The 26,286-nt window shown below is 41.6% G+C and overlaps 1 protein-coding gene and 1 long non-coding RNA gene across 3 annotated transcripts; both read left to right on the top strand.

Annotated features, from left to right (window-relative positions):
- The first annotated feature begins 1,082 nt into the window (after positions 1-1,082).
- LOC111231785 lies at positions 1,083-4,909 on the top strand. Its single transcript, XR_002665516.1, has 3 exons — positions 1,083-1,120; positions 3,326-3,476; positions 4,006-4,909. It is a non-coding gene; the product is annotated as an uncharacterized LOC111231785 (long non-coding RNA).
- A 1,929-nt stretch (positions 4,910-6,838) lies between these two features.
- On the top strand, positions 6,839-14,573 carry LOC111231786 (dimethylaniline monooxygenase [N-oxide-forming] 5-like). Of its 2 annotated transcripts, XM_022759026.1 has the most exons (10): positions 6,839-6,913; positions 7,341-7,481; positions 7,576-7,764; positions 8,491-8,656; positions 10,364-10,506; positions 11,085-11,281; positions 12,667-12,814; positions 12,929-13,136; positions 13,234-13,306; positions 13,413-14,573. In XM_022759026.1, exons 2-10 carry the CDS (start codon positions 7,350-7,352, stop codon positions 13,825-13,827), a joined length of 1,671 nt encoding a protein of 556 aa, XP_022614747.1. In that variant the 5' UTR covers positions 6,839-6,913; positions 7,341-7,349; the 3' UTR covers positions 13,828-14,573. The 2 variants fall into 2 exon arrangements, with proteins under 2 accessions (XP_022614747.1, XP_022614745.1); XM_022759024.1 differs by lacking the exon at positions 6,839-6,913 and having other exon boundaries at positions 7,198-7,481.
- Positions 14,574-26,286: the final 11,713 nt, after the last annotated feature.

Here is a 26,286-nt window from a genome sequence, read left to right on the forward strand (position 1 = left end):
TCAGGCATACAGAGATTGTGGGTAATGTCCAAATAGGCCGGGGAGGCTTGGGGCTTGGCCCAGGCAAACCGGTGTGGAGTAGAGCAGGTCCCAAGGAAAAGAGAAAGCTAGTGGTGGAACAGGTTCGTAGACAGGAGGAGATATTAAGGGGTGCAAAGGCAGTGGCTCAGGCTAAGCAGGGACAGTGGTTGAATTGGGAAGGTGTAGATAAGAAAAAGCTTAGCTGGAAAGAGCTGTGGAGTATGGAGGAAAGTAGCATTAGATTTTTGATAGGGGCAACATATGATGTATTGCCAACTCCCCAGAACCTAAAACTCTGGGTAAATGGAGACCCGCTATGTTCATTGTGTTCAGGTACTGCAACTTTAAAGCACATTTTGTCAGGCTGTAAGGTTAGTCTGTCGCAAGGCCGGTATACGTGGCGACATAACCAGGTTTTAAAAAGCTTAGCTGCAGGAATTGAAGATTTACGGAGGCAGGCAAATTTAGGAGGGTCTAAAATAAAGAGAGTTGCAATCAAGTTTGTTCAAGAGGGAGAGAAAGTTGGTAAGACAGCAAGGAGGCAAGGCAGCTTAGAGGATGCTTGTGATTGGGAAATGCAGGTAGATTTAGGAGGAAAGCTTGTTGTTCCCCAGGAAATAGCCAGTACAAAGCTAAGGCCTGACATAGTCTTGTGGTCTAGGAGTAGAATGAAAGTATATTTCATAGAGCTGACTGTTCCGTGGGAGGCTTCAGTTGAAGAAGCATATGAAAGGAAAAAGCTCAGGTATGTAGAGTTAGGGGCAGAAGCAGAGCAGCGAGGATGGAAAGTTAGGATTTGTCCAGTGGAAGTAGGATGTAGAGGATTTGTAGCAAGGTCTGTTGTCTCTTTGGTGAGGGAGTTAGGAGGAAGTGGACAGAGTGTGAGGAAAATAGTAAAGGACATGTCAGATGAGGCAGCAAGATCCAGTCAGTGGATTTGGATGAGAAGAAGTAATGGTAGCTGGGGGCCCAGCAGGGGGAGCACTTAGGATAGACAGACTCTTAGGAGAAGCAAGGAAGAAAATCCAGGAAGAGGAAGTGTTTTTAAGTGGGGGGTGTGGCCTGTGTGAGCCTCTTTGAGACCATGCGGTTAGTCCAGGTGAGTTGGCCTGTATTGTTTGTTTGTATTGTTTTGAATTGGTTTGTAGTGTGTCTTTGACTGTTTAGGTGAGTTTGTTTGTCTTAGGTGAGTTGTATGGTGAGTTGTATTGTCTTGGAGAGTGGGGGAGTAGGGGGAGGTAGAGCACAGCCTAATCCGGCGGGGGAGAGTTTAGCCCAACAAGGCATCTCTCCCTCACTCTACCTCCCTCATTCAAATTGGCCGCCACTTTCTGGGGGTGGGGAATCTGGTCCTACACAACAGAACAGAACTGTTTAGGGGAGTTTTTGTTTGCTGAATCTGCTAGTGTGTTTTGTCCGAGTTGATGATGTTGTTTGTGGTAGCATAGGCAAGATAAAGGAGAAAATAGTTGTGGTGTGAGGAGCAGTGATGGCTGGCATTAGGGGAGTGACTCTGGGACGCCAGTGATCACTGTCTAGCCTCCTGGAGGTGTCGTGGGACCAACTAGACAAAACACTGGTGAAAGGAGGTTCCCACCTGATGACCCCAAAGACATGTTAGTTATCATTGCTCATTAGTCTGTATAGCTAAATTAATAGTCATCATAGGACTTAGGATGTTAAGCTTAGGGAGCTATTCACTGAGTCTGGTGTTTACCTTAAATTGGACACAGGAACGTCTCTGTGGGTGTAAATCTTAGGTATGTCAATGTAAATGTTCTTTTTCAAAGCACACACCTCTAATCCTGTGAGACAAAAGCTTTCTTCCACCTTTTCTTGTCCCATTGTGTGAAGCAGGATTTGAGTCTTCTTGCTTCCATGTCAAGCTGTCTCATCAAGCTGTCAGTGCAGAATGTGGTTTGGCTTCTATTATCCATAAAAGCATAAGTTTCAGTCATCTTATTGCTTTTCTTTGATTTGACACACAGGCACAATTGACAGAACACGACTGTCTTTTCCGGCCACGTTAGCTGTGTGTTGTTTGACTAGTCCTGGTGTTTTCAGCCATGTCTTTCTGCCTGCTCTTAACTGCTTCATCATCCTCTTCTTTTGAGAAATGGAGCATGCTTGGGTGTTTCTTCGAGCAATATTCACATGAAGCTCTTCTCTTCTTACAATCTTTACTCAAATGTCCTGGGGTCAAGCATGCAAAGCACCATCCTTGTCTTTTAAGAAACTCTAACCTTTCCTTGGATGGTTGGTTTCTGATTTTGTGACATTCTGCCAGTACGTGTTGTTTTTCAGTATACACAAGGCTTCTCAAAGGCATCACTGTTGTAACGAGAGGAGCTTTGACCATTTTCTGGTGACTTTTCACTTGCAGCTGGTGCTACACTTGTGGCAAATGCACTCCCTTTGGCCTAGATGCTCTTGTCACTTTCACATTTGCAAAAGGTTTTCCCTTATCTTCATCATCCTTTATGTCACCGAACACGGGATCTGCAGCTATTCTAACTTTCCTGTTTATGGAGACAGTGTTTCTGAGGTTAGTTGGATTGTCCATTTCTTGAAGTTGGGTAATGTGTTGCATTGCGTTGCTACAACCAGTAAGAAACAGGGAGTAACTCTGAAGAGCCATGGCATCATCTGATTTTATTTGTGGCCAGCTGAATGCTCTGTCCATATAGGCAGTTGCAACTTTTAGTTTGTTACCATAGTGGTAAGTTAGTATTTCTTTGCTGCACTATAGCCTTGATAAGGACTCATATGCAAAGGCAACTTCTGACTAAGTCTCTGGGCTCACCTCTAGTGAACTGCTCGGGGTAATATAACCTGTCGCTGTCACTATCAGCTTTGTCATAAATGGTGTGTTCAAATGCCCTTATGAATACTTTGAACTCAAGGGGCTTGCCACTGAAAACAGGAATGTCTCTTTGGGGCAAATGTGACAGTCTCTGCTGTTTTACTAACATCTCAGTGACATCACTTTGTCAACATCACTTCACACAGATTTCCTGGACTTCTGTTGACATTAGCTTGTTGCATGTCAGCTTGGTGTTTCACATGCCATTAACTATTCAGTGTGTTCATCATTTACCTGTGGATTCTGGGTGCTTAGCTGTGGCTTCTCTGCTTAGATAGCCTCAGGATGAGCACTTACTCACTTTTACACTTCCCATGCTCAGTGTTTGCCAACACTTTTATTTTTAATGTAGAGGTGGCAGTAACTATCTCAAGGTCAAGCTGTTCCTTTTTTGCCTTTAATTTGTGTTCTTCAATGTCTAACGCCTGTCTCTGTTTCAAGGAGGTGTTCATTCATAATGTGCTCATTGCCTGAGGGTTTAACGCAAGATTACCGTGGTAACCAGGGTAAGCCCGGAACTGCCCTAAAACAGAAAAAGAAAAAAAGAAGAATGGAAGGGACCAACCCTGGTTACAAGAAAAAAGAAGTTTATGTAAGTGTAAACGCATAACTCACTGGTGACGCATAGCCAGAACTGTGTGTTGTTGTCATACATTATTGTTTTGTTTACAAACAGGGCGATCAACACACACTCCAGTTCACCCATCTGTGAGTGGAGTATGAATCTCACTTAAGTGGTCACAGAAATGCTTCTGCTCAAGGTTTCAAGTATCCAGCTAGTAAACTGTAGAAATGTCACTTCATGATTATGCAGGCAGCCAATGAATGACTGTAAACACAACAACCACTGGCATCACATCTGCTATAAACGTGTGTGTGATTGGAGAATGATCTCACAACACTTCAAGCTGCGAAGAAATGGGAAAACTTAATAAGTATAGGGTGAACATATTTTTTATCTGTTTTCTGATGAATGGGCCACTGGACCACGAGGAGGTTTTTCCTTTTTGTGGGTTCACTTTACACTGATGGTGAAGCTTCACAAATGATCTGGCTCCAGTCAGGTTTCATCAAAAGATGTGTTAATATATCCTTGTGTTTCTTTTACACCTTTTAAATAGGATCTGATATTACCACAGACTGGATAAGGGACGGAGGGTGGAGAGGTGACAGCTGCAAACTGGCCTTTCTTTCAAGCAATGCACAAGGCTCTGGGGCAGAGGGACTCCATCAGGCCCCTGAACATCATCGCCACAGTAGTTGACTCCTCATCAGACGTTGCAGAGGAGACTGATGGTGGCCCCAGTACCTCTGCTCCAGGGCCATCCCCTACCCCAAACCACCTGTCTGGGGGTTCCGAAAGGCCCAAACCAAGAATGAGATTCTAGATTTACCTAAACAAGTACACAGAAAGGCAGGAGAAGAGTCAGAGAGAGATGGATGAAAGGGAGGACGAGACAGAAAAGAAAAAGCATGACCAGCTGGACAAGCCTATTGGTATATTTGGAAACTTGGTGGAAAAGTAGCCATTCCTTTTTTCGTGTTTTGAATATTTTTGTAAAAATGAGTACATTAGTTATTTAACAGTTACCTCTTGTCCACTCTGTAAGGCAAAAGCCTGGAAGATGTTTAAGTCAGGCAGTCGGTCCCCTGAGCACCTTGGCCGTGAGGAAGGTAAAAGACGTAAAATAAAAAGTCCCAAACTTATAATTGTTCACAGCATTTTGTGTCGTCAAGGTAACGTGGTAAGTTGCGAAGTGCTGTCCCAATCCTATTTGCACCATTTTGAGCCCTTGCAGCGTGTCACACTCAGTCACCTACCAGCTGGATTCAGTTAAGCGTGTGAGGGTTCAGGGCTTAAAGTGCGTCCCAGCCGGGTTCATCACTAAAGTGTCCCCAGGAAACACCTTAATTGTTGTCTGTTGCCCACGGACAGAGAGCAGCATGTTCGTGTATTTGGTTGTGTTGTGAGTATTTGCAGCACATGTGTTGTCAAAATGATGAAGATGTTTTCTGAATGTGTTTGTTTTGGTGTAAATGAAATGAGTGGAATGCACAGAAACAAACAAATAAACCGTGTTATGGCTTTTGTTTTACAGTAATGAAACAATAAGAGGTCTTCCACAAACTTATAACACACTGAACAATGGTGCTGTAGCATTACTGTAAATAAAAAGCTTGATACAAATGATGAAAAAGAGCTCCAATCCATTATTTCTCAAATATCTAATGTTTGGTTCCTTGAGTTTAAAAAAAAAAAACTGAAGCTGCATGCCAAGACATCACAGCTGAGCTCTGCCAGGGGTGGATAAGGCATGCCAAACGATTCTTCCCAAGATGCCTTGCCAGAGCAGGTATCAGGTGTGATGTGGATGAGAAACTGCGGCCAAATGCAGAAGACCAGGCAGATTAGAAGAGGACTTTTATTTTTCTTTTTTAATTCTTCTGTGGCTTTTTCTGTTTGTACATTTTGTATTTTCACATAATAAATGGCAGCTATATTGCATATTTTTGTTGTCTTGCAGTAATGTCCTGTTGCAAATAAAGCATTTACTGCAGCAACTCTGTCTCTGTCCTCTTTTTTTCATAAACCGTACATTCTATAAAGCTGCTCTGAGATGGGCCATTCATTTTTTGTATTGAATTTCTGTAGCAAAAGAAACAAAATGCATGCATTTACTAAACTAAACCAAACAAAACAAAAATAGAGAGAGGCCTCAAAAGAACCTGCAGTGCAAAACACAATCTATGATCAATACAATACACTGTCTATTGTATAAGGGCAGACCTGACACACATAAAATAATGCAGTTTCTGTAATTCCATATGATGTTAGTGTTTTCATGACATTGTGCTTTGATTGATTAAATGTTCCTGTTGGAAAAGAACATGTGTGAGTGTTTTGGAAGAATTATTTGATTTTGAGACATGTTTGCAGTGTTATGTTAGACATAGTGTAGTGTGTTAGTGTATTATTGTATTTTGAAGATTAGTGTTGGTGTTCAGTTTACAATGTGTGATTTTGAGCATGAAATTAACCGTTTTGCCGATTGTGTGTTGTAGGTGTGTTTGTGCGTTAGGAAAAGTGTTAAAAGTATTGAAAATTTTGTTTTTGCGAAAACTGTAACAGCAATGGGATGTAATCAAAGTGCTGAATAATACAAGACATCTTTATACTGCATCAGGAGAGATAATTGTACTCAGCTGTGATGTATTATAAATCTTTTCCACTTTAAACCAGCAGATGGAGACACAAGAAAAAAACTGAAATCTGCTCCCTCACAGAATCAAAGACCTGTTGCTCTGTGCACAAGCTGTACACGTGACCAGTGAGGTTCATAATAACAACAAAAGTAACAATAATAATTCATCTTATGTGTAAATCAAGAATCCATTAATAAAAACAAGGTTTTTCTTGTCAAGTTGTGAAACATAACTTCATCTATGTCTACCTCTGTCCTAACTTGATCTTTTTATTCATTTTATTTTTTAATTTATCATGAAGGCTTATTAGAAAATTCAAAAGCCGTGACCCTTTGTCTTATTAGCACACAATAATAAAAATAATAAAAAGACATAAGCTAACATGTCTTATTAACAAAACTGTGACTTAATGATTTGTAGACTTTTGCCTTTTACAAAGTGTGTGTGTGTGTGTGTGTGTGTGTGTGTTTGTGTTCAATATAGCCTAATGTAGTGATGTGTAAATATGATCTACTATTGAATATCATGTCAAACAAAAATTGAGAATGAAGTTGATTGTTTGACAGCTGCTTCTCTGGCCTCCATTAGCTGCTTTTAAAGACACGAACAGACTCATGTTAAATGTAGCGTACACTTGTTTTCCAGCAGCGTCTCTCTCTCTCTCTCTCTCACCTTCTCTCTCTCTGTTTACTTTTCCACATGTTAGATAACTGTGAGATTCAAGGGTCAGCTCGGGAGAGTGATAGATTCACAGTCCTTTCTCTCACTCCGCCCACTGACAGAGAGCAGCAGGAGAAACTCAGTCGCTCCTTCGAACCACTGAAGGTAAGAAAAACTGCGTAAAATACGCGCACATACATAAAGCTGGATACTCGAAACGTTTGAGTGAATCGTGGGAAAGATTAGGGCTGAACCGATGCTTGCTTTACTTTGATTGTTTACAACGCAGAGTTGAACTGAACAGAGTTAAAGTGTGGTCTGATCGGGAGAAAGCGCGGTGTAGCTGCATGTAAAATCTCTGCGTAAATCATTGTGCCACTGGTGGCCTCATATTAACTCATGCTGAACATTGATTACGGTCAATATTTAAAGACATGTCAACACCAGTGCAAACAAACCGCAAGGAGCAACAGTCTCCCGATCACCAGGCTAAATAGAAAGCTGTTGGTTCTGCACACTTCCTGTGCTGTGCAGCTCCATGGATGTATCATGTTGTGACTTGAGTCTCACTGAGCTGGTTCCTCCGTCACAGAGCTGCAGTATGACTCGTCGTGTGGCAGTGGTTGGAGCAGGGAGCTCAGGTCTGGCCTGTATCAAGTGCTGTCTGGACGAGGGGCTGGAGCCCGTCTGCTTCGAGAGCAGTGATGACATGGGTGGTCTGTGGAGGTTTAAGGTGGGTCACACGATGTTGCAGGTTGGACTTTCTCACTCAGTCACACAGTGTAAGTGATGATGAGTGTTTTCTGTGTTGATATATGACGCTGCAGGAGAATCCAGAGCCAGACAGGGCCAGCATCTACCACTCTGTCATCATCAACACCTCCAAGGAGATGATGTGTTTCAGTGACTTTCCAATCCCTGCACACTTCCCCAACTACATGCACAACTCCCTCATCATGGACTACTTCCAGATGTATGCTGATCACTTCCAGCTCACCAAGCACATACGCTTCACTGTAAGGATCCCTCACTAACTTCTTTCATAGTATCTGAAAGGATGCACCATTCTCACCTTTCACATCTTAAATGTTTAGTTTGTTATAACATATGGTTAAATGTAAATGTGGTTGTGTGTGCAATTTGTTTATTGAAGTTTCCAAAATACAGAGCAGTCTACCAGGGAAAACACAGAGGTAAAACATCAAAGATAATGAAAGAGAAAACTAAAATGAAATAAATAAAAACATGTAATGTGTTAAAGTAATCCCTTAAGACCAGTCACCCCAACCCACCACCAGATAGGAGCCATTACAAAGGTATAGAAACATATAGGTACTAGAATTAGAATTAAACAAATTCCATACATTGGTACCAAAATTCAACACATACACTGACGCCCTTGTGTGTGTGTCAAGTATATCTTGCTGTCAGCCCACAGCAGATTGTGAAATATGACCCATGTAGCTACTGAAATCAGCCCAGCATCTTTCTTTTGAGGTTGAACATTATTTTTTCTGATGCCGTGTATGAGGAAATGTTTTTAAACCACATGGAGACAGGGGGAGGGTCTGCACTTTTCTATGACAAAGCAATCCATTTGTTAAAATCCATCATGGCCAGTTTTATAAACCGCACCTTGTGTCTTTTGGTGATAGGGATGTCAGATATGTCGCCTAGTAAGGGTAGTTCAGGTGAAGCAGGGATCTCAGTCTTCAATAATGTGTTGTCTCTCTGTCGCCCAGACCAAGGTGTTGCAGGTGAAGCAGAGGTCAGATTTTTCTCACTCAGGTCAGTGGGATGTTGAAACAATGAACAAGGACGGCAAAAAGGAGAAACACATTTTTGATGCAGTGATGATCTGTATTGGACATCACTGCCAACCCAACCTGCCTCTCCATGACTTCCCAGGTAAGACTTCCAGTACAGCTTGTAAATATCCCTCAGGTTACTCAACAGCAAGCGTTGCTGATTATGTTCCGGCAATATGTTATTTAAGAATCAACCTCTGACACACTATGAACCAGCCTGTAAAAGCAAACCTGCACAATGAGGTTATGCAACAGTGTTGTTGGTATAATTACTCAACCTTGGCCTGAATAACATTGATAGACCACAGCTGTACAATCTACTTCAAACACTGATCAAAGTCTCGTAGCAGAAGGAGCAAACATTTCAAACTAAATTAATCTTTCAAACAGACCTCAGATCAGAGCATAGTCTCTGGTAAAGAATCTTCTGCCTCATCTTTATGTGTGATTAATACAGTGTATCACATTTTTCAAAATAAAATAAGTCATTCCGCTATTTAATAATATTTGTCTTAAAGTGGAGTAAAAGTCAGAAGTTTGTGAAGAAAATAAGTACAGTTGTAGGATTCATGAATGATTCCAGAGAGGAATGGATTTTGTAGGTTTATATTTTGGTATTGTTATTCATTAGTGTTTGTGATATATCAATTAGTCTTTTTTTTTTTTGCCATCACTGATTGAGAGCCGGGTTACATGGATACAGATGGTGACATCCATAGTTGATAGACACACCTGTGTAATAGATGTTGGTAGGACCCAGTTGCAGCACCACACACCACAGGTACGATTGGTAATGACCTTTAAATTAAGAACAGCAGAGAGAACACACACAGGTGGGTATTAGGGGGGGGGGGGCGGGGGAGGGGGGGGGGGGGGGGGGGGGGATAGCGGGAAGGGGGTCCGGGGGTGGAGAGCTGTGGGTCAGGTGAATGGAGTGAGGTGACCACACACACACACACACACACACACACACACACACACACACACACACACACACAGAGGGGAAAGTTCGTGGACCTGAAGGCTGGGGCTGGCGGTGCCGAGTGTTAGGGAGCAGGCTGGAGACGTCGTCAAGGGAGCAGGAGGATCAGAACCAGGTGAGCAGTCAGTGGGGCAGACGAACCAGGAAGGAGCAGGCAGGCGGGTAATCAGAGTCAGACGTAGGATCGGGAAACCAGCAGGGAAGCAATCACGTTGCAATGTCGAAGCTGGAGAACGCCAAACAGCCACAGGGACAGGCAGACGGGGACCAGGAAGCGCACAGGCAGAACTCGTGGTTGGGGACAGAAGGCTGAGGCGTTTACCGGGGCAGAGACGAGCACAGTCGATACAGGGAAGTCAGTCCAGAGATGAATGCTGGAAAGTCTTGCATGATACTAAGAACAATCTGGCAAAGAGCGAGTGAACCGGGGATGCATATATATTCTGGCCTGATTGGAGATAGAGTGCAGCTGGGGGCAACAGTACTCAGGTAAATGTACTATGTTACTGTCCACCCCTGCTGGTTTAGCAGAGGCCATGTACAGCAGTAATCCACACAGTAAGAACAGCAGCATCACTCCAGCACTGAGGACAGAGCACACCACAGATCTGTATTGATCAATAAACAAGATTTTACACCAGGAACAAACAGTCAGTAATAAGACCACAGTGTGAAAAACATCAGACCTTTACACTAAGAAGCACTCCGCCACAGATCGAGCTGAGTTTCTCTGTCACTCTCACAAACAGAAAAACACACACCCCCATATAACCTTCTGTTCAGCATACTGTGTGTAGCAGTTACAAGTCTCTATCTTTCTTTCAGGCATTGACACTTTCACAGGGAAGTACCACCACAGCCGAGACTACAAGACTCCGGAGGAGTGGAGGGATAAAAAGGCTGTAGTGATTGGAATAGGAAACTCTGGAGGAGACATCGCTGTGGAGCTGAGCAGAGTCACCAAACAGGTCGAGATAGGGACATACTGTATATGTCTGAAGTGTTTGTGCATTTTACATATGTGATGGAAAGTTGCTTAGTTTTGTTTACGATGCTGGTCGTGTTGTCATAGTTGTGGCTTTCTCCCCTGTCGGTCATGATAACATTTTATTCAAAGTTTTGCTGCTGAGATCTGGGGATGACACATCGTGGGTGTAAATTTATATTCTAAACAAAATTATTTGGAGGTGAAAATGAAGATGAAGGCAGCCAATATACTATTATATTAATATGTTATTGATCTTTACCAACTTTACCAACTGCATGTGCATACAACTACAGTAAAGTAAGGTAAATGGATGATGTATATGATAATAATTAGATTAACTAATTGTTAAAGGTTTGTTTCAGGCACAGCTGCCTGATAGAGACAATATCAATGGTAAAGACAAAAAACAGGGTTAATTGAAATACTATAGAAACTAAATTTTACAGATGCAATCCCTTATTTTAAGTTCACCTTATAAATGCAACATTTCCAAATTTTTTTATTTCAGAGTCAAACACTTTGCTGGTATAATGATTGACTATTATCTTCTCTTCACAGCTTTACCTGAGCACTCGACGGGGAGCCTGGATTCTGAACAGAGTTGGGGACAATGGGATTCCCCTTGATTTGAATTTTAACAGGGCGATAAACTGTCTACAAAAAATTCTTCCCTTCAATGTTTTCTGTAGTCTGGGAGAGAGTCAACTCAACCGAAGATTCAATCACAGTCTGTACAATCTCAAGCCAAAGCACAGGTACTGCACCGGCATCTGCTTTCATCTATTACAGCCGCAGCGTAGCTTCACCAGACGGCTTTACAGCTACAGCCTTATGCTTTTTGCCCTTTAGATGGCAGAGCTTGAGGATGACAGTGTCAGTCAGTTGGTCAGGACTTGTTTTGCCCAGTGCATTAGTCCAGGGAAAGGTAGCTCAGCAACAAGCAACAACCTCCGCAAAATGTAGCAAACACAGAGGTTACACACTGCAGTTCCTCTAATGACCACTAGAGTCTGGCTCCAACAGTGAGTCAGTCTCCATAGACTCCCATGTTAAAATTACCAACTTCACAGCAGAAATAAACATGTTTACAGCCTGGTACAAAAACAGTTTTGGTCTCTAGAGCTAATTTCCTCCTTCATGACACCTGTTTATATAACTCACCTGTTTACATTTTATTAAGGACTAAAGTTGTGGAGAATTGAGGGCGTGGCCTCTTTGAGTGACAGGTGGGTGAGCATATGTTTGCCACAAACTGAAGTCTCAGCTCCACACATGCCCCTGCTCTTTGAATATTTTTGGATTAGCTGGGAGTTAGGGGCAGAGGTGAAGCAGCTCATAAAGAGTTTCAAAACGGCTCTTCAGAAACCTGTGGGTAACATCACTGTGGCTACATCCATCTTTATTTATTTATTCACCTTTATTGGTCCCCAAGCAGCTTTACTCCTATGTGACATCTCAGGACACAAATCGCTTTGTGCTAAAGAAATCTAAATCTAAATTTTTTTTATCTCATTCATGTTCACACTCATACTCTTGGACTATTATTGAGCTTGTCTCTAGCACCACCCTCAGGCCCAAATGTTAATATACACAACTTGTAATATGAGGTTCAGACTGCCATGAAATTTGCTGACGTTCATGTTCACTAAGGGTCGGATCAATTTTATGACCTTATAACAATTTCTTCAAGCATAAACTTGAGGACATTTTTAATTGGTTAAATAGTGTTACAAAAAAAAGATGAACATATATAAAACAAAGTAATAGACAGATGTTAACAGACAGATGCTAACATATAGCATATTGGTGAAATAGTGTGAAAGCATAGTGTGTGGTAATAGTATCTTTATTCTAATGATTGATTGTAGTATAGTAGCTACAATAATAATCATTATATAATCATTCAATATACCATAACATATTAGTGACTATTCTGGTAATTGATATGTATCTGGCACTGAAGAGTGAGGACAAACTTTAAAAGACTCACTGTTCGTATGGATATATAGTATGGACATGGTCTTTCTGTACATCACGCCACTAGAAGTGTTTCAGACTTTTTGTCTCATCTTAATTAAAATGTTTGCAGTATTCATCAAATTGTTCAAACATGACTAACTGGTCTGAATTTAAATCTCAGGTTGTTCAGCCAACATCCCACAATGAACGATGAGCTTCCAAACTGCATCCTATCTGGAAGGGTTCAGGTGAGACCCAACATCTGCAGGTTTCATGGATCCAGTGTGGAGTTTGAGGATGGGAGTGTAGTGGAAGATGTTGACCTGGTGGTAGGTTTAATTTTTAAAAGTGTGCACACACCCACACAAACTCTCAGTCCGTCTGTGCCTTTGCTAGCAGTAACATCCTGTGTGTGTGACTGACACGAGTCGCCTGTCCTGCAGGTGTTTGCCACAGGTTACAGGTTTTCCTTTCCATTCCTGGCCTCACACGTGGTCTCAGTGTCTGAGAACAAAGCATCTCTGTACAAGTATGTGTTTCCTCCTGAGTTGGACCGACCAACACTGGCCATCATTGGTCTAGTGCAGCCACTGGGAGCCATCATGCCCATCTCTGAGATGCAGGCCAGATGGGCCACACGGGTCTTTAAAGGTACTACAGGGCTTTCAAAAGATGCAGAATTTTCTCTCACTCTGTCCTTTTCAGAAGAAGAGGATAAATCCTTGTCACAATGTCTCCCTTCAAACAGGCTGTGTCAAGCTTCCCTCAGTGACTGCCATGATGAAAGATGTCCAGTGCAAGCAGGAGACCATGGCTAAAAGGTACTGCTGTGGATTTACTGAACTGTGTCGTTAGTTACAGATGTTGGAGTTGTAAAGCACCAAATCTTGTTCTCCACAACAAAACCAGCTCAGGTCTGTTTCTCAGGTACGTCACCAGTCAGAGACACACCATCCAAGTCGACTATGTCAGCTACATGGATGAGATAGCGGAGCTGGTGGGGGTTCAGCCCAACATCCTGAGGCTGCTGCTGACTGATCCCAGGCTGGGTCTGAACCTGATGCTTGGTCCCTGCACGCCGTATCAGTATCGTCTCAGAGGGCCAGGAAAGTGGGCCGGGGCCCGTCAGGCCATCCTCACTCAGTGGGACAGAGTGGCTCAGCCCATGCAGACCAGGCTCTGTGATGAGCCCAAACCCAAGAGATCATTTAAGTGGCCTCTGATTGGTTCAGCTGCTGCTGTGGGCTTGGCTGCATACGTTCACAGGAACAACCTTCCAGCTTTCCTCCAAGATCCCACTGCACTGCTGGACAAGATAAAAGTCTACCTGCCTGCACAGTGATGAGATTCACACTCAGCTCTGATCACTCTTTCAACACCTGTACGTGTGCATTTATGTCATTTCTACACTACTACCCAACTCCTTAAATGGACAATACACTGAGATACAGCATGTCAGTCAATGATGGCACCACATGGAGGCTTTAAAGGCCAGCTGGTGATATAAGATGCTAACGGCTGTTATTCAGTATACCACCCTGTGTGATTGCTAGTATCCCAGTCTGCGACCTCTCACTTCTTGACAAAGCTATTTGCTCATAGGTGATAAACAGCTATACATCTACAGTTTTAACTTTTATTCATAGTGGAGTGATACATGTATGTGTGTAGTCTTAGTTTCTTTTCATTCATCTTTCCAAGTATAAACTTCATTTTAACATAGATTATATCACAATACTCTGCATTGTGCCTGCCTCGTATAGTTCTCAACAAATCTGATCAATCTGGATTTACAGAGTTAAAATGATGGATATCAGGGTTTATGGTGCATTACTTTGGACAGGAAGTATCTAGTTTTTCATTTTGTACTTAATATATCAAAGTGTCATTTAACTAAAAACAGTGCAAGAACAGCCAGAAGTCATGCTTTTTATTATGGCTTTGTTTACGGCATTGGAACATGAAGATGAGCTGAGCTGTACTTTATGTCTTTTGCCTGGCGACAGTCAGAGGAGCCATATTGTTTTCAGGTTGTCTGTCCATACGTCTCATTCTCATGGACACAATAGCTCAATAACACCTTGACAGAACTTCTTCAGATTTGGCACAAACATTCACTTGGACTCAATGATGAACTGATTAGACTTTGGTGGTCAAAGGTCTAAGGTCAAGGTCAATGTCCTCATTAAACCCTTTTAGCCATAATTAAGACGTAACACAGCAATTATGACAAAATTTCACACAAATGGTTCATATTTTATGAATCTGGCTAAACAGGGATGTCACCTGAAATTAGTCTGAGTGGAGGAGGCAGACAGCCACCAGGAGGTGATTCTAGTCTTTCTGCAGTTATCTGTCAGTTGTATTAATACGTATATGTGTGTGGATATACACAGATACAATTGCATTCTTGTATAAATTCATAGAGGTTGTAAATCACAGGCAAACATAATCTACAATTCAGCAAATGAATAATAAATAATGAATGAATTATATAAATTGAATGTGTTTTCTCAATGTTCTTTCATGGAGACTCCTCTAGAAAATCTACAGAACTATATTATCACATTATCTTTTCTTCTCTTCTTAAAAACTAAACTGGAACTTGCCACACCGACATTTCAAACACAGTCCTGTAAACACAGCACAGCTGAAAGTTCAGCAAGCCTCTCACGGACAAACAGAGGAGTCACTAATCCAGGATGTACCAACAGGGGTGTAGCACAAAACTCTGGGCCCTATTCAGACGCAGTCTCTGCTCTCTTGATCCATGTATCTCACACATCTTTAAAAAAATGTTTTACAAATAATTGGGCAAACAATAGTACACATGGATCTGCAGTGGTTATTATTAGGGTAGTCACTAACGAACTGTTTGTACCATATTTAGACACTATATGAGCTCACCTTGTCTCACAACCTCCGTAACATCAGGAGATGATGAGGGACGTGTCGCTGCTCCACTCTCTGTGGCTGTTCCTGAAACTAAGGACCATGTGTTTCATGATGTTAAGCTTTGCTAGGTATTTTATTTATTTTATAGATATAATGTCATATGACATTGTAGGGGATAATGCTGATTAAATTATGATATTGTTTATTCGTGATGCCACTGAAGGCAACACTGGCCCAGCAGAAGCACAACTTCAGCCACGCTAACCTCAGCTTAATATGACAAAATTGGAAACACTGCTGGAGCCTTGCAGGTAAACTGATTTTCCTTGTCTAAACTATTTTATTTTCTCTGACCTCAACGCGCGGAAGAAGAACACAAACCTTTCATGGTTAAAGGTAGAAACAGCTCTACATCCCCAATTCAAGGACATCAGGTGCCTGCCCAAAGCACAGAGGGAAGAGGTGTGGCCAAGGCTGACTCAGATGCTGAAGGACAGAGAAACTGCATCACAGCCCTGCAGAGAGGAAATGGAACCAGAGCCACCGAAGAAGAAGATGGCTGTCCTACCGATGGGGTCAGAGTCAGAGTCTGATGAGGAGGCACTTTCCACAGACCAAACTCTGGACAGGTATAGGGGCAGAGCCCAGCGTCAGCGTAGACACATGTCCACTACAGCGGTGGTCATGGTAGGCTGGCCCTGCCTCAACAGTGCCATGTGAGAGACTATTTTCTTTGACAAGCCGCATTGTGCAGAAGAAGAGGTCAGCTCTGTCATCTGAAAATGTCAACAAGCTAGTCTGCCTGAGTAACTGGTAAAAAGAAAAGCAGACTATGAACTGGTTGACTGGATTCATGTATATGTATAACATGTTCACACAGTTTCAAGTAATGTTACTCAAGTGTGTGAAAAGGGACTGTTCACTTATTTTCTTTTAAGACACATATGACATTCAGTTTATTATTCAGCTTTCAGCCTACTCAGTGTAATTTTGGATTTATTTGGGTGAAATGTTACTTTACAATTTACAGTCAAGCTGATTATATTTACTTCGCAGCAGAAGTTAATGTAGCTGTTCTTCATGTGCTTGTCTTCTATTTAAGTTGGCAGTTCATTATGGTTGTTGTGGGCAATGCCAAGCACTCTCTGAGACTTTTTAGTCTGTCTAATGATGAGGCACTTGAATCAGTTAACCCGCTGCACAGTTATAGAGTAGAGCCCAGTTTCAGCTTAGAGGCGTGTCTACCACTCATTCATTTTCTTATTCAACCTCAAAGCCTACTCAGTGTAACATTCATTTGGGTAAAATGTCACTTTACAAACAATTTACAGGCAAGCAGTTTACATTCACTTTGCAGCAGAAGTTTTGTACTGGATGTGGTTGTCTGCTGATTAAGTTTGCAGTTTATCGATGTTGTTGCTCAGCAAATTAAGAGGTTCTTATTGACAATTAATTACAACTAAGCTGAGATGTAAAATAAAGTTAAAAAAAGCTCTAACCAAAACCATACTTGTACTGTTTTATCTCCCACCAAAATACAAGTAAATAGTATTTTAAACATATGATTAATCATGATTAATCACAGCCTATTTATGTGATTAACTTGATTATTTTTTAAATATTTTTTAATCAGTTGACAGCACTAAAAATATCATCACTTGATTTTATCCTTATAGACATTTGAGTTAAATTGTGTCATAATTAGAGACTGAATTAGTGAGTTATGGTCAAAAACATGTGTTTTGTGAGATCACGGTTTACCAGAAGTTATGAAATTCCCTCTTCTTGATATATTGCATTCACAAGAACATGAGATCACTGTGACCTTGAATTTACATCTGTTTCCCTCCACAGCTGGGACTCAGCACATACCGATCGAAAGCCTGTTGAAATCTGCCCTTGGAGATCACCGCAGGTGCTAACTTTCTGGGTTTTGTAAAAGCACTAAACCACACTGTTCAAATTCCTACCGAAGCTTAGATACGCTCAGAGCTTTTCACTGTTTACGAGAAAAAGGAAGAAGAGTTGCTACGCAGCTCGGCCTCTGCTGATGACATTGTGCTGACTTGAGTTGTGGTCTTCAAGACCTGAAGACCACAACAACACAAAAGGTCCACAGCATCGTCAGAGCTGGCATGCCACAAATGAAAAATGTTAAAGTAGAATGGACAGACATGCCTTGTTTTGCTGACACCTTAAATGAAGTATTTAAGGATCTGAAGAGGAACAACGAGCTGTTGAATGTTCTCAGAAAGTGTCAGAACATCGTCAGGTTCTTCAAGAACGATTCTGAAGCTGAGGAGAAACTCAGAGAGATTCAACGCCAGCTGCGTATGGGACAAGAGGAGCTGACCAATGGTTTGCTTGGCTGCACATGCTTCAGAGACTGCTTCAGCAGTACCAAGCCATGGTGATGGTGCTTGACGAGAGAGGCAAGACAGACTTAATTCAGAATGAAGAAGATTAAGACAAACTCAAGAACATCATATCTGATCTGGAGCCTCTGAAGGAAGCCGTGTCCAGGATGAAAAATGGATTCGAGACTATTTCTGTCATGTTGCCACTGCTGAACACACTCATGGAAAAACTTGACAAAGACAAAACGGAGAAACAATGATGTTGCCCAGATTTTACTCTCAGAAAGGAATTCGATGAAGTCAACACCACCAGCTGGCTTCCAGCACTTTTCTCGATCCAAGATACAAAAAACATCTGACAGACAAAAACAAAAAACAAAGTGATGGATAAAATAATGAAGGAGCTCACCACAGGTCAAACCTGGTCATACTCTTGCTCTCAAAGTTCAAAGTTGAGAGACGTACTGGACAGATACATGGTCTATGATACATGGCCTTTGGCTTGGTGGAGGTACAACGGAATGAATCATTTTAGTGAATTAAGCCAGCTGGCTCTGAAGAACCCTGGGGTTGTCTTGACTGCTGCGCCCTTAGAAGGAGCCTTCTCTGGGGCAGGTGATCAGTTCTGCAACCAAAGGAGCTCCATCGAGCCCGAAAACCTCAACATGATCCTGTTCCTCAACAGCAGTCTTAGAGACAAACTCACTGCTCTCTTTCAGCTGATAAACACACACACACACACACACATATTTTACAAAGACACTTTCCTGGAGGAAATACAAAGTAAATTAACTTTGAAAATACATAAGATAGTGAAACTAGAAACCACTACCACACAACTGTCTGAATTTCTTACCGAGGAAAACATTAGATGCTCAGATGAATGCATCGGGTCAAAGGTTTTAAAATTTTATAAATCAACACTGAAGGGAAACTCAGTGTCTCAACTCTGACTGATTTGAAACTGTAATCTCTGTACAAAAGCATCTTCATTTGTACTTATCCACCATCATCCCTGCTCTCCACCATCTTCATCCCTGCTCTCCACCGTCATCCCTGGTCTCCACCATCAACATCCCTGCTCTCCATCATCATCCCTGTTCTCCACCATCTTCCCTGTTCTCCACCATCTTCCCTGTTCTCCACCATCATCCCTGTTCTCCACCATCTTCCCTGTTCTCCACCATCTTCCCTGTTCTCCACCATCATCCCTGTGCCAAAGTCCTCAAAGATCACCTGCCTCAATGACTTCAGACTTGTTGCCCTGACATCTGTGGCTATGAAAGCATTTGAGCATAGCATCCTATCATACCTGTAACCCGGCACCTTCTCCTGTTGGATCCATATCAATTCGCCTACCAAGCCCACCGGTCTGTTGAGGATGCAGTCACCACAATAATGTGACTTTAATAATCAGTATTTTTTTTTCTGTTAGCAGCAGAGGTTGTGATATTCTCCTTTCAAGATCATGTCATATTTTAATTAGAACTGAAACCAATGATCACTTTCATTAATTTCCCAATCATTTTATACTCATACATATTCAAATATCTTGTTTTATTCAACCAACTGTCCAAACCTACAAAGACATGAGACTACTGTCATGAGCCAATGAAGTGTCAAACCAGAAAATATTTGACGTTTGTGCTTTAAAAACGTCTCAAATGATTAATTATCAAAGTAGTTGCTGATCAATTTTCTGTCTTTTGACTAATTGTTGCAGCTCTAGTTTTTAAAGGATTTATTTGCTCATTTGTTGTTTCTATCAATGCTAAAAGTTTATTAACGAGCAGTTTAAAATGTTTAATTTTGTCCACAGTTACACACAGAGGATGTTACAGTATAGCTGCTGAGATAAACCCTCATCATAGAGATTAATCCACATCTGAGAGGTCAGTGGTGCAGAGACCAGATGCTCTGGTCTACAGTGATGTGGAGAGAGTCATGTGGTCAGATGAGGCGTCCTTCACCATGTTATCCACAAGAGGGCGAAATTATGTTTGGTCTACACCAAGAGAACAGTACAGGTCTGAACTCTAGGCCCCTACAGTGAGGGGGTCCGCTGGCAGTTTGTTTTGTCCGAACCTTACAATTATTAGTTATTAAAGTAAAAGCAGAAAATCATCACATTAGAGAAACTGCTCGGTGAAACATTAGGAATCAAAAATTATAATTATGATTTAATTTTCTTCTACAAACTGTAGTGTAGTTTCATATTTTATAAAGATTATAATGGAGGTGTAAACATTAATATGGTGGAGCATCAAGTGGCAGAAAAGAAAATACTCAATTAAAGTACAAGTAACTTACCTTACTAAAAGTTACCTGAGTAAATGTACTTGTTACTTCTCACCACCGTCCCGGGCTCAGCCTCCTGCACAGGAAAACAAACACCAGAAACAGCAGAAAAATGAATCTGATTCAAACGGACTCAGAGAAACAACTGGAGACCGCACACAGACCGAGGGGATCAACTTTTTCTCTGGGGTGAAAGGGGAACCCAGTACAGTGAAGGTGCTTCAGTGAACTGTTAGTCCTTACAGTATCTGACCTGTTTAAATAAAGCTGTCAAATAAATGGAGTAGAAAGGTCAATATTTCCTCTGAAATGTAGGAGTGGAAAAATAGCATAAAATGAAAATACGTACCTTAAGTACCTCAAAATTGCACTTACAGTTTTTTACGATTGCTTACACACAAAAATCAAAAATAATACACAGATTTTGAAACTCGACACACAAGGAGCAAAATGTCAGCCTAGACGTGCACAACTATACACACATTCTCTGCCTCACACTTTTTGCAAAACACCAAACACACCTCTCTACATTAGACACATCATTCAAAACTGAAAGCCTTTGTGTGTTAGCTGCTAAACACTGCCACTGAAACACCACACTCAGTTAGCAATCACCTGAACTCAGGATGCACATGTGAAGACACATGCAACCAATCAGATCACAATCAAACAAATCAAAATCTAAATATTAAATCTAAACGGTTGGCTGAGTGTAAAGCTAAATGCTTAGAAAATATGTAAATAATCCTTGCCAGCGCTCCGGACCACGCCACCTTGCAGTAGCCTCAGCTCACACAGGCCCTCCCTCCCCACCGACAGTGCATCAGTCGGTGAGATCAGTCAAAGGACTCAGTTGATTCCCTGCATGAGGGTGAGATAGCCAGGTGGCTAAACTCAGATCAGGTCGTTTTAATTTTGACATTTAAAGCATTCTGGAGGAAGTTATTGTTAGCTAACCTGACCAACTAGCTACTAGTGATGTGTGGATTGATACTGAAATATCGATACTTCCGATACCAGATCTGTATGCTCTAAAATCGATTCTCAAATGAAAATATCGATACTTTCGATACTTCACTCATTTGTGGTAATAACAGCAATATGGTGGAAAGTAACTAAACTATTCAGATCTTGTTATTATTCTCTTATTTATTTTAATGGTTTTATTATTTTACTTATGATCTTTTATTAGTGATGGAAACACCTTTTTCAAACACTGGTTTTTCTGTTGTTGTAATAGCTCGGCTATATTGTGAATGAGGCCGCTACCTCAGTATACTTCTGAGTTTAAAATAAATAGCTAAATAAGTGACTCTGATGTCTTGTATTCTTAAGCTATCTTGAATACACTCCTTTTTTCTAGATTTACCAGGCATATTAGGTGTATTTGAACAAAGTATCGGTATTGGATCGGTATCGCCGATACCAGCCTGAATTTTACTCAGTATCGGATCGGAAAGGAAATCGGTGGTATCAAACATCACTACTAGCTCGTTTGTTAGTGTCACTCTGATACACTAGCTAGTCAGGTTAGCTAATAATAACTTCCTCCAAGAAGTCAAAATTCAAACGATTTACCTTAACATGAATAGTGTGGACGATACCGGTGGAACTGCACTTTGGAGTGTAGCCCGCACACCTGCCTCAATCTCACCCTCATACCGCGAATCAACTGAGTCCTTTGACTGGTCTCACAGACTGGTCCACGGTCAGCGGTGTGGACGGTGATGTGTAAACTGAGTCCACTGCAAGGGGGCGTGGAACAAATGTTAACAAAGATTTAACATTTAATTTAGATTTAGATTTAACATCTAACATTTAGATTTAACATTTAGATTTATTGGCCTGTTTGATATTTAGATTTAGATTTAATATTTAGATTTAACATTTAACTTTTAGACTCAAGATTCATACACATTGTTAACAATGAAATATAACATGATGTTTTACATGAATTTCTGTCTCAAATGAGAAGAAAATGAGCTAAATGTGAGGAGTGTGAGCTAAATATTCAAAATATATCAGCTAAAAAATTGTAACCAAATTTTTACATTCGGCACCCAATATTATTCCAGGCACGAATTTGAGAAATATATTGAAATATTTACAATTACAGATAAGATAGCCTATATAAATGTTTCATCCACTGAACTGTCGTTTTTACCTCTTTTGGGGGGGTCTTCATCAGGGGGGCCAGACCACCCCAATCCCCCTTGTAAATTGAGCCCTGGTTAAGAGTCTATAACTTTTTAACCTGTGGGACCCTTTGGCCTCGGTAGAGCTGCTTCAGGTGTGTTCTGGTCTGTACTGGACTCAGTCTTTACACAACCTGAACCAGTCATAGTCTGAAATCTCTTGAGTCTCCTGGTTCTGTCTGTGTAAAGTTTGCAGGACCGTGACGTCACTGCAGCAGCTGTGTCACAGACCTGGTTCAGGCCTGAGACAGGTCTTGGATGAACCTCCATGTCTTGAGTTTCCTGTCAGAGACCAGACCAGGTCTCTGAGCTCCGGAGCTCCGGGTCGTGACGGAGGAGGAGGAGACGCCGGAAAACACGACTCCCACAGCGGAGGAGAGTGGGGGAGGGGCGGCTCCTGGGCCCTGCAGGTCCCTGGGGTGCTTCTTCCTGGGACCCCCGGTCTGTCTGGGCTTAATGGGACTGCCGTTATTAATAGGGTTTCCATGGGAACGACGCGTCACGACACACAGAGGGGGGACGCAGGTCGGTATAAAAGAGGCGGCGGGACGCAGCGGAGGAGAACTCTGAAGCTACGGACACCCGCGCTGAACTCTCCGGACCCCCGTCTGTCTGCTGCCCGGAAAACCCGCTGCTGCCCGCCCGAGATATGCTTAACGAGGCTGCACGTCACCTCAACAACTTCAACAGGTGAGAAAAACATTCTGAACCGTTCAGCAGCGTTAGACCAGCTGAGCTTCATCTTGTTTATCTCATGTTTAGATGAAGAACACGTGCTGTAATAAGTGAGAGCTGTAAACACCTGGATGAGTCAGAGCAACATGGTGCTCCTCACCTGTAAACACCTGCACATTCATATAATAATAACTTTATTTGTATAGCACATTTCCTACACGATTGCAGCTCCAAGTTCTTCTAAGAAGAAAAATCTAAATCAAAAAAAGAGGTAGATAATAAATAAAAGGGCAATAAAACAAGGGACGAAAAGATAAAACATTTATGAAGTAAAAGCAAAGTATAGTTAATGAAAAGCAAGATCATAAAAATAGGTTTCTTAAAACTATCCACAGTAGTTGCTTGTCTGATTTGTGGTGGTTAATACTGTGTAGAATAATGAAGCTGTTCAGTCAGGATCAACATTAAAAGATAAAAGTGTTTTCGAAAGTATTGATGGTATTGTCATGAAATCAAATTATGGAATTAGTTTAGATGCTAGACTGAAGAAATGTGATCAGATCACTGTGTGACGAGGAGGACATTCATGTACACACTATAATACTGCCCAGGAGGACACGGTAAAGTCCACTCTCCGTGTGGTGTCAACATCAAGCCTGGTTCTGTTCGCTTTTCTGTCCCTAAGAGAACATATGCTAACTAATCTGTCTGTCTGTCTGTCTGTCTCTCTGTCTCTCTCCGTCTCCCTGCAGTGATCCAGATAAACTCACTAGGATGACTCAGAGAACAACTCCCTATCAGATCAGCCTCAGTGACGGTACAACACTTTATATATATATTTTAAAAAAGAGAAGATGAAGTTCTTCTACTGATCCCATCACTGAATCACTGTCATAAAGCTGCAGCTGTATCCAGCTCCACTGAATGAGCTGTGTTAACCTGCACCACATGATCCTTTATGAGGTCAGAGGTCCTTAATGAACTGTTATTAGAGGAGATTTTTACAGTGTAATCTCTGAACACAGGTTCGTGTGACATCAGTGTTTGGTCTGTTTGGACTTTATTTCTGAGAAGAAGAGTCATTTATCAGATGTGTTGTTTTTAGGCTCATGTATTCATTAATGTTACAGCACCTCATATTAAAACTCAATTGAATCTTACACTCATAAATCACTAGTTAAAATTGACCCTGCATCAAAAGGGCAATTTATTTTGAGGTCAAATTCATTTGGATTTACATACTGTTGTATCAACCTAGATATTTATGACAAATTGTGTAAAAATTTTGACATAAACTATGAAAGGAAAAACTTTTTTTATTGTTATTAAAAGGCGAGATTTGGTCTATGTGCCACTATTTTCCACATAGCAACAAAACTAATGAAGCACTGCTGTGATGATCGGTGTCCTCATGTTGTTCTGAGCTGCTTTATGTCGTTAAGATGCAGCTTTAATCGTCATGATCAATTGATTAGTGAGAAACTCTGTTTGTGACACATGGAAAATCTGCAACAGCAAAATGATTCTACTGATTACAAAGATATCTATTTGTTTTGTCACTTTATTGTAAACTCTTTTGTCCCTGTCAGGATCCTGTAGGAGATGATGTTACTGTGATACTGACCCAAGATCAGATAACCAGCTGTGAGTGTGAAAGAGACAGAGGTGGAACTGAGGATGAAGCTGCATCTCACACACACTCAAACTCAGCTTCTCTCTAATTGAATCCCGCCCCTCTCTCTCTCTGGGACCGTTGTTACTGTTGTTGTTCTCTCCGGGGCCGCCTGATTGGCTCAGATGTTTATCAGTCATCAGCTCCACACCCACTCATCACTGGCTTATTACTGTGATGGGCTACGCCCCCCCTCTGACCTCATAACCCCCAATCAGCATCATGTGTGATACCTGTGATCCTGACAGACAATACTGTGGGAAAACACCCTGCTGTCTCTCACACAGGACGAAGAGGAGGATGAACATGCTTCATCATCACTGAGTCACTCACACATCGCTGATGATGATAATGATGATGATGATGAAGCACTTGGAGTATCTCAGCTGTCCATCTCTGTGTTCCAGTTAGTGAAGTTCACATTAAATAATTACCACAATAAAGCACATCTGTGGATCAGCAGACTATCCTGATTTTTTAAATTATATCATAACGTTTATGTTTTTATTAAGCATTTTAAATATTTGTCTTCTATTTTATTATGTTTGTTTTTACAGTTTCTAATGAAACATGCAGGTGTAGCATAGCAGGAAATATGGATCAGTTACATCTGGGTCAGCATCTGGTGCAGATATTGATCCAGTGAATCGGATCAATACAGAACAGATGAGTTAACATGTTGACGAGAATCACTTGAACGCGTATCAAGTGATTAATGTGAACACAGGATCAGTGGACTCTGAATAAAACAGTTCCTGATGAAGCGCTAAATTTAGTAAAATAAATCTAGACCAAAGTCATTAAAACTTTATATTTGAATAATATCATCTTTAAACAAACACATGTTACAAAAAATCACTGCAGCATCAGTTGGTGTAGAATTATTTGGCTTTTTATTCATCACAACAAACATCAAACACACAAAGATTTTAAACAATAATCAAGGTTCCTTTAACATTAAAGAACTATTGTTACAGAGTCTTCTGTTTCTAACTGAACACAGAGACACAATTAAAATGTCTAATCAATCAATAATCAATCATTAATAAGGATACAATGATAATGTGTATCACACAGACTCTTCAGCCTCAGGTCAGACAGTGAGTGTTGTTTAAAAGGACCACAGGTCGTGGTGATTCGACTCCTCTGGAGTCAACATGGAGGATCAGTCTGACTCTAATCCTGGTTTCTGCTGGATCTGATCAACTGTAGCTGTTTGCCAGGTGGAAGTACTGCAGGTGACCCAGACCTCCACAGTCCTGGTCCTCTGTCAGACCGTCCGAGTCTCCCTCCACCGAACTCTCACAGCTGGAGTTTGGTGACCCCTCCTCCACGCTGTCCGCTCGGACCCGTGGGACCCCCTGAGGTCCTGGTCTGTCAGCATTCGGTCCAGGAATTTTGATGTACCTGAGGGCGAGGCGCAGAATCTCGTTCTTACTGAGCTTCCTGTCGGGGGGTGGGTGGGGATGAGCCGCCGCAGCTCAGCGAATGCTCCGTTAACGTTCTGCTGCCGCCAACGCTCCCGACTGTTGGTAAAGATCCGCCGTCCGACCTGGGGACCGCGACCTGAGGAGAGGAGAGGGGAGGGGTCAGCTCTGAGTCCTGCTGTCATAAATTTAAATCAACCATTAAAAAAATATACATATACCAATTTATTAATCAATTACTCTACTGCCGAACTTGATGTTCATATTTTAATGTCTCCTGAT

The sequence above is a fragment of the Seriola dumerili genome, unplaced genomic scaffold, assembly GCF_002260705.1.
Source record: "Seriola dumerili isolate Sdu_G_001 unplaced genomic scaffold, Sdu_1.0 BDQW01000319.1, whole genome shotgun sequence".
Taxonomy (NCBI): Eukaryota; Metazoa; Chordata; class Actinopteri; order Carangiformes; family Carangidae; genus Seriola; species Seriola dumerili.